This window comes from Pyxicephalus adspersus, chromosome 12, assembly GCF_032062135.1.
Source record: "Pyxicephalus adspersus chromosome 12, UCB_Pads_2.0, whole genome shotgun sequence".
In the NCBI taxonomy this organism is placed as follows: Eukaryota; Metazoa; Chordata; class Amphibia; order Anura; family Pyxicephalidae; genus Pyxicephalus; species Pyxicephalus adspersus.
The window spans coordinates 10,236,232-10,246,020 of NC_092869.1; the positions used below are offsets into that span (position 1 = coordinate 10,236,232).

A 9,789-nucleotide genomic window follows, 5' to 3' on the forward strand; every position below is an offset into this window, starting at 1 on the left:
TTTTTTTTTAGAGTACGTTAAAGAATTTCTCAAGATAAGAAAAATGAGTTAAATATCCATTAGAAACAAGCATGCCATTAAAATGTAGAGGTGAATGTGCCCTTGGTGGCAGCAAAATTCTTGCTATACAGACTGTAGGCATAATTAAACATTGGCCGCTTCCACTGCTTGATAATTAACACAGAGTCAGTGACTGGATTGAGTCTGTGTACAATGTCATTGACCTCATTCAAGCTACAGCTGGATTGCGGATTGTGACCCCATTCTCCAAACAAAGAGGCAGCCGTTTTCTCACAAGTATGGGCACAGTTATATTCCTAATAAACTACTAAAGAACAAAATAAAATGCAGAGCACTAGGACATCAGCAGCAGTGTAATAAATAGGAATTTGTACAATGAGAGCTGCCAAAATGTGGGCTGAGGGACTGAGTTAGGGACCGTGCTTGAAGTGGTACCTTGGTGTGGTAGTGTTGCTTTACAAGTTTTACTAATTAGCAATTAGATTGAACGAGTACCGGGGATCTCATTTGTTTTGCCTCTGTCTTTCGTAGGCACGAGTTCAGTTCCTCTAACTGTTGAGATAAAATATTGATCACAAAAGGAAGTGAAGAGGTTTTTAATGAGTTGGCCAACACATGGACTTTTAAGGAAGGAGGAAGCAGAACCTACATTTAAATAAATATGGCTACCCCCAAGTATATATAGTAAAAAACTGCTCAAGGTTTTTAATAAATGAACTTTTCATGATATTTAAAATGAAGCTGCTTTTTTGATGTGACATACTGCTTTATGGTAGCCACATGATATGATTTTTGTCTGATATGACCATTTCCAGCAAAACCGATTCAATGTGCCGATGTCTATGGGCAATAGATGACTTCAAAGAGGTACTGAAAGCTCTAAAGACATTTACTAAAGAGATTATATCCTTACCAAACCTTCAGCTTGGTTATAATTGTTACTCTAACTAAAATATATCTTTAAAGCATATTTCTAAACCGTATAGATTTAGTCTATAGCTGCAAAAGCAATGAAATATCTTAAATAGTAGCTAAAAGATTTATTCACCATTGCAGCTCCACCTCGATCTCCCTGAACATATCTGACGTTCATAAAATTGAAATTTAAAAGTATAAAATATAAATGTATGCACCACTCTTCTCCCAAAAGAAATGCTTAAAAATGTTTTTATTAAAGGTCAAAATGAAAACATTACTACAACACCCATAGCTTGCCAATGCATGCAGATAATTTGCCCGCTAGAATGACAAAGCGTTCCAAACTCTTTTTACCTGTTGATTCTGACAATTTACATCCAAACACATTTTCTTCAGAGGGCTGACAAAGTTGGGGGACTGCAGTTGCCACCTTTCCTTAATTCTAGGTTACTGGAGAAGGCTAGAGGAGAAAGTTATGGTGCCCATGAGTGAATGGTCCTAGACCGTGCGTCACTGGGCAAAAACAAATCTCTAAACGTCAAGTGACCGCCAGCGCTTTGCATTTTTCAATTATATCACTGCGGTGCTCGCTATACTCGGCCGTTTTCTAACAATCATTTAAGGCAATTTGAAATATTTTACCTTCCTTTATCTAACACATTGTGGTTGCCCTATGCTCAAAAATAACTTGCCCAGTAAAGCAGTAAATGGTCCTTCCTTGGTTATTACTGACTTGTCTGCAGCTCTTTATCCCGTAACCACATAATACTCCGCTCTTTACACGTTCAGGCCGTTTAGGAGCTCTATAGCCAATTTAATATTTCTCCTGGAAATATTTTGCAGACTTTTATGTACACTAGCTATATAAATATGACCATACATTATTATTCCAAGAACAATTTCAGAAAATACTTAATGAAACATTAAAATACATTCTGTTTATTGTGACTTCATGCAACAAGTGTAGACAGATATTGCTTGACAGTCATTTCTGCACAAAGCTCTCTTTTAACACTTCAAAGTTTTAATCCTTAATTTAAAGAAAGAAAAAAAAGTATGCCACTGCTTATACTAGAATTACAGTCTAATGGAAAGTTCAAATATTAAAATACCCTTGGAAAGCAAAAGCCTACAGGCTACCATCATTGATCTGATACCAGCTACACAAAAACCAGAAACCCCCTTTATCAATCAATGTAAGCTCGGCACACATGAAACTGGTTCATCTTTCCTAAGCAGGACAGAGCAGTGTAACAAAGCAAAAACGATACAATCATTTCCAAGCAGGAAAAATATTTTTTAAAAATCAAGAAAGATAACAAGTAGCTGCCCATGGATAAGAACTTACATACCATGTGTCCCAACAACCAAAGAAATAATGGTTTTTAATATATGGTATGTGCAACACTTGTTTTGGATAGTGTGGGGAAGGATAAGGTTTTACTGTGGTCAGAGGGTCCACTGGATAGATTCCTTTACCTACTGTATGGTGTAAAAACAAACAAAAAAACACAAATCTTTTGCCCCAGGACAAGAAGGATAAATCTCCAGTAGCAACACAGACAGAAGAAAAACACTTTATAAGGAATGCTAGAACCTGCAAGCTTTTTATTCTTGTTGGTTCCTCTTTTGCAGATTTTTCCTCACTTCCTGTCTACAAAAAGTTTACTGTGCCAGAACAGCGAGTGATGTGAACTCTCCGACAGCTATAGATAATAAAAATTTGATCTGTCATGTTTCCAAAAAAAATATAAAATATAAACAATGGTCAAGGCTGAGTGTTTTAATTTATAGTTTTTCCACCATTATATTTGCCTCTTTTCACCTGTCACTCATATTGCTCATTCCTGCTTACTGATAGAAGATGGAAAGAAGAGGGAAAACAAAGTCAACAATGCACGGTCTGTAAAAGAGCGACTGAAAATATGTGAGCAGCAGGGGAATGTGACTTCATTTGGCTAAAAAAGATCTTCACTTGTGATTTGCTGCTTACACTTCCAATGCTATATTGTGGGAGGAGGAAGAGAGACTTACATGCTCCCCTTTACCCAGCAGTGCTGACTATTTCCTATTACTCCAGCAGACCAACAAAGCAGTAGGGGAGAATGATAAGGAAAGAATAGTTGGTAAGGGCATGAAACATTTTGGCTGGACACTCTTTATAGCATAACCACCCCCTGTATATTTTAATAAAACTGGTTAAATTAACCAAAGGGTTTTCAGGGGAACCAACATTTTAAACATATGCCGTTGATGATTAAAATACATACAAAAAAAAGTATAATGAAAAAATTACCTGAAAGCACCACTTCAATGAGATCTCCTTCTTGAATATCCGCCTCAGATTTAACCAACTGCAGAATGTTTTCCGAGTTTGGGTCATGGCGGAATAGGAGGATCTTGTCATACATCCCATAAAATCCACATTCGGGAAACTGAAACACAGCAAGTATGTTTAAGGTTATTCTGGAATAAGAACCAAAAAAACAAAATGGCACAACACAAAAATATATGGAAGGACAAAAGGACAAATGAATGAAATGTATAATACAGCAGGAGAAATAGTGAAATGTGAAGCACAGTTATAGAATAAAGTGTTCTCCCCAGCCCCTTGTAGCCAGGCGCACCACCCGGCAGTTTTTGGTAACCACACAGCTGTTTTAAGGGGATTACTGAAAAGTTGGGTCACAATACATGGGCAGTCTGGGGAGAAGACTGGAATGGGACTGGATGATCCCATAGAGCATGCATACAGAAATTTCTGCTTTGGCTGCAACCGTAATAAAATAAACACAATAAGCTAACGTGGTATACAAAACTAAACTAACCATATTATTTGGAGCAATAGAAAAACTAGCTAATTCCTGAACAAATACACCAATTGCTATTCCCATTGCCCCCCAGGTTCGCCTACTAATTATTGCATCGTGCTTATAGTTTTTAGATAGCAACAAGAAATGTCAAAGGCTGTCCCTATGAGTACAGGCAAAGGACCATAGAATAAAAATTGACAGGGCATTTAAAGATTTTTTTTTTTTTGCCCAAAACTTGAAAGAGTAAAATCTTGCACATGGGTAAATACTAACCCCTCCGTCCAGACGCACGCTGTTGCCATGCGAGTGACACATTCATTTTTAATGGCTGCCAGATGCAACAATTCACTACTTTGGCAACCTGAATCTTTCAGGACTTTCCTTTCACTTTTAGTTGTTGGAAGTAGATATAGAACTCTGCTGTAGGGGTCAGCATTAAAATCACCCTTGCCCCACACTGACCTTAATCCCGCCTAAATCTACCATTCTTATATATAAATCCAGAAACTCCACATCAATCTTTTTCAATAAGTGATTTAAAGTATTTGCACACTCATTTTTGCACCTTTAGTCTAATTGCATTTAACCCGATCACAACCAGGTGTTACCTCCCATTTTACACCCCAGGTGGGGTCCTAAAGCTTGAAACATGTTCTGGTATTGGGCGTCCTGCAGTGCAGTGTGGTGCGGCATTAGTCAATTTAAATATTAACACAGACTTTTCTAAATGTGTTTTGTTGCATAAATATGCAGTGATGGAAACTATCTCTGTGTTGTAATGAGTTACATTTTAACATTGTAATGTTTGCCCATTCAGGTCAGGTGTCATCAGGGAAGCTGCAAACCAATTGCTTCTATAGACAGCAAAGTGGCTCCAATGTGATGGTAGTAAAGAGAATTAGGTAAAGGAAAGTAGTAAAGGAAAAAAAAAAAGTTGAAAAAACTTAAAGGCAAATAAGGCGATTAGCAGTTTACAAGAAAACAGAGTACTGCTAACATAAGGAATACCACGGCAGCCTGCAGCAAGAAATAATTCCACCATGTCTTCTGTAAAGTTACAGGGTATCACCAGAGTACCTCACCACTGTGATGGTAACCAAACTCTTTAGTTTGTATATACAAAAAAAATGTTTTTTCCTCATCTGCTGTGATGCCGCACAGCCTAGTGAACTCTAAGTAAACTGAGTTTGTTCAATGGAATTTAGGTGAAAACAACACAAAGCATAAAGACATAAATATTTCCACTTCGGAAGAGCTGCCATGTAATACATTTCAGCAGTTATGGAGCGCAAGCTAGTTTCAAAAGGAATTAAAGATGGATGAGCTGATTCATTCTACCCACATAAAAGATTAAAAACAAGGAAAACACTTTTCAATTTGTACAGCAACAAAAACAAATTCACCAAACTAGAAGAAAACTAAATACCTATATAAACCAAAATGCCACACTTTGCCATACCCTCACTGCTTCCACAACTACACATGTCCTCTCCTATTGTGGGATACCTCCCCCACCTACTAGATTGTAAGCTCCTCGGGGCAGGATCTCCTCCTCCTGTGTCACTATCTTTATTCGTCTGTCATTTGCAACCCCTATTTAATGTACAGCACTGCGTAATATGTTGGTGCACATTAAACTCTGCAAATCTGATTGCAATGCAAATATTAGCACAAATATTGGCAGAAGTCTGAGGGTTAACATGGCTTTTTTTTCTACTTTTTTGTTTGGGTATGCTGCCATTTCCTAACGAGGGCTCTTCTAGCAATTAATAGCCCTTGAGTTGCGTCCTCTGGACAGAAAGGGATCTCCATGACAGCGGCGTAGCATCCGGCGTGCGTTGCCATGGCTGCAAGCTCAAGGTATGTTTCAGGGGTAAATGCCACTTCATCAAATGAGAGCCAAGACGTGATTGTGAAGCAAACAAAATCTTATTACACTGTCCTGGGCACAGAAACCATGGGGAAGGTAACCGAGAAGAAAGATCAGACACTCAAAACAAATGAATACATTTGCAGCATTCTCTGCTATGGGATAAAATGTAGCTTTGAAAAGGTAAAGATTGGAGGTCTCCTTGGTCGTGCCAAAAAACCTCAGTGCACGCTGCTATTACCAAATGTTACACAGAACTCTTTCCCATTCTGTTACCCATCCAGTAAAAGTCTGAGAAAGTCAAAACGCTTTCCCATGATCCACCTGTAAAGCCAGCCGGACCAACATCTGTAATGACAGATTTATGAGAGGGTAATCTCAGCTACCAGACACAGGAGGGGCGCTCGCATTCTGAAACTGGGTTAGCAAAGGACACAACTGGATGTCAGCTTTATTTCATCACTATGCACCCTCATAGATGGGATTTTTTTAAATCAAAAATAATATTTTCTGCAATTGTTACTATGACCTATGGTAAGTGGTATGAAAGAATTTTTTTGTCAAGAACAAATCAATAAATAATCCAATAATTAATTTACTATATGGCAAGTCCAACCAAAGCTGTTATCTGATTGGTTGTATAGCTTACCTCTCTGTGCAGGGGTCAGAGTTTATAAGGCGTACTTACCTTTTACAAGTTTGTTCAAAATTGGAAACTAACGAAAGCTTTGTACTGTAATAAATGGCTGTCCAGAGGTTGCAATCTCACCAGGATTCCTATTTGTAGCAGAATTAGTTTGTGTAGATTAAGTAATGGCAGTGAGGTGAAACCTGAAGGGCAGATACAAACGTTCCAACGCAGCTCCCACACCATATTACAGATTGTTCATGTCCCGATGCAGCGGTGTGAGGAAGCGATAACTACATCCCAACCTCACCGCAAGTCTGAACAAAGCCCTAATGTTGCCTTATAGAAAAGTGCAGCAAAAGTCCAACCAAAGTAGAAATCATTCTGCAACTCATCAGCACTCCACATTTCACAGGCTTTGGTTTGTATTGTGAAGAGAAAGCTTTCGTAAAGCATTGGAAATGTTTTCAGAGCACATTAAGCAACTTTCAATGAAGGCTTTACAGTACCATTCGGCTTTTGGGTATATTCACAGCACTTATGTTGAAGCATTCTAGTTGTTTGTGTGACAGCCAAGATCTATGTTAAACATCCCCCTACTAGAACTCGAGTTTTATTAAAAGACCTCAACAAAGCTGATTAAGGCTTGCCAAAAGCTGTACAAATGCACAGTAAAACATCTTCTGCACACACTGCAATTTAACTACTTTTAACAAGGCCTAAAAAAGCTATGCAAGGCCCTGCTTTCTGACAAAAATACATTTGTTTTACAAAGAAAGCTGCACCTAGGACCTGCAGCCTCAATCTACTAGATTGTAAGCTCTTCGGGGCAGGGTCCTCTCCTCCTATATCACTGTCTGTATTAGTCTGTCATTTGCTATCCCTATTTAATGTACAGCGCTGCATAATATGTTGGCGCTATATAAAACCTGTTTATTAATAATAATAATAATAATAATAATGTAGTGTATGTGCAGCAAAAAGAAAGTAGGAGGACTTGTAGTAACAGAAAGTAGGTGGTGAGTAGTTTTAAGATCTCAGTCTGTTAACAGAAAACCAAAAGGCATCAGAGGTCCTAAGGTGGAAAAGCTACAAAATGAGTTGTTTGGAATTTAAAGCGTTCAGTTCCAAAAGTAATACTTATAATTTACACTGAGTAAAGGAATGCTTTGAGACTATGCTGCATACCAGTTTGTGTAGAATTACCGACTAACTCACCCCAAATTTCTGTGATGGTCTAAAGTCAACACACAAAAGGAAAATGCTCCATGCACTGAATCCCTGAGTGAATCCTAGGTGCAACATGTACTGAGTGACCCTGAGTGAATCCTAGGTGCAAAATGTGCTCAGTGAAAAGTATGTGATCTGCATGTCTGTCACCTGCAAACCCCAATTTAAGGAATGATGGCTGTACCTGCTCTCTGGAGACCCCCATAACAACCTAATCTAGTAACGTACCAATGATCGTGCAGCCAAGTTGCTTGAATGAATGGTATCAAGAGCAGAGTTAGTTCAAAGTTGTAACAGTGATTGCTGAGCTGTTCATTCTCACCCCTTCCCATGAGTCCAGAAAGCATAATCCATACATCAATAATACATAAATGCACTTTATGTGTGCAATTGTTAAATGTCTTTACATGAAAATGTAAACATGCTGAGAGGAAATCACAAGATCTGCCAGACGAGCATAAAACGGCTGCTGCATTACATATATAAAAAAAAACAGATAGATTTGGCAGAGACCTCTATGACATTTATATTACTTTAAAGAGACATTGTTTTAGAACAGCACAAGTAGAGGTTTCATGATCACTGGATTATAGGTACAGCAGGTGACACTTCAAATTTGAAAGGGGTAGGTTGTAGTCCCCATATACACTAAAAAGTACAATTTTACGTTTTTAAGGATTACCCAAATCATAATTCAAGTAACTCCTAAATAGGTCCAAATCACTCAATTTGCCCAATTTGTATAATCTAAAATAGTATTCCTATTAAAAAGTATTTAGTCCTTACAACACAAATGCTTACAAATTTACATGCAAAGCTGTAGGTCTATTTCCAAATACCGCCAATAAGAACTAAGCCTAATGAATAATTCACATTAGAAGTCATTTACCCTGCCTGCATCACTAAACGACAAGATTCTTTCAAGGCTCTCCAAGTATACAAAAGAAACTCCAGTCACCAGGATACTGTTGAGGTTAAACACTGCAATATTAATGGTTATCCTTTAGCTACCATTCAAGTAGAATTAACACAAAACAAGCATGTATGAATACTGACCATTAGGAATAACATTTGGTTTTAATCGGTAAATTATACCACTCTGAACTGCAAAAGCATGGGACACCCTAGTCATAAGTCATGCGAAAACACTAAATTCAACCGACTTGAAAAGCCTCAGAATAATGACTAAGTAAAAATATCCACAGCTATAAATGAATAACCCTAGGTGGATGCAAAAACTTCCAATTAGTAACTTTCTTTTCCACTCGGTGAACTTATGTAACGTTAGTCTAGCCCTGTGAATACATTTGCTTTCACCCAAGGTATTGCCAAGGTATTGCAGGGTAGAGAGCACAAGGTAATGTTTAATCTGAAGTTTGTGAAGGAAAACAGCTCAAACTAAAAGTGCCCCTTCACAGATATTTCTTATAGATTGGCCAATTTGGCCTTAAAAGTCAGTAAAAAGGATTAAACTCTGTGTGTTTAGAGAAACCTCAAATATACAAAACGGTAAATAATTTAAAAAGCAGTTTAAAAATGAGTTGGGCATACAATCAGTCCCATGTTGTCATGATCAATGGTGTACAGCTGCAGTATTGCAGAGCTACAAATGGAAATGAAAGGCTTGATTACAGGAACTTGTATTTATTATCAGGTTTAGGACTCCAAGATTAGATGATAAAAACCGTGGTCTTACAAATAAAAATGCAGGTTAGCCCTAAAATCTCAATACTCACAGAACTCTTTCTGGTGAACATATATAATAATATATTTGTTGCAATCAGAAAATAATCACAAGACGAAAGAAGGTTTTTTTTATGCAAACAGTATCAATGTATTAATATTTGTTCAAAGTACATAATATACACAACATAGACTGACCCTCAGTCATGTGAACATTGGTTATACACCAAGTAGATTTTTTAGGCCAAAAGGGCACTAGACAAACGTCATCCAATAAACACAGCGCAAGTAGGTACAGATATTTGTTGCATACAGATATTTGTTGCATAGAAATTTACGTATAGGCCGTAAACCCGACACGTTTCGCCCGTTTTAGGCTTCCTAAGGAGTGGCTTTTACGTTTAGCGATAGATCCATAGTATCTGAGTTTACAGTAAATACATCAGAGTTAGTACAAGTATAAATTGAGACAAAGAGAAGTTTTTCTTGTAACAATACATCAATGTACAAATGAATGTTAAGTAACTCAAATAGTAAACATAACACAAAATTGTTGCTGTACAGGACTGTATTAGAGCAAATATGGATAATATATACATAGGGTAAACACTGATTGATTAGCATAG

General features: G+C 37.6%; 1 protein-coding gene across 1 annotated transcript in view; it reads right to left on the reverse strand.

Annotated features, from left to right (window-relative positions):
• PRKD1 (protein kinase D1) overlaps positions 1–9,789 on the reverse strand; it is a 72,577-nt gene that overhangs the window by 32,180 nt on the left and 30,608 nt on the right. Inside the window, exon 2 of the mRNA XM_072427396.1 lies at positions 3,236–3,374. Coding sequence (XP_072283497.1) covers positions 3,236–3,374 — 139 coding nt within the window. The remainder of the gene's footprint in view (positions 1–3,235; positions 3,375–9,789) is intronic.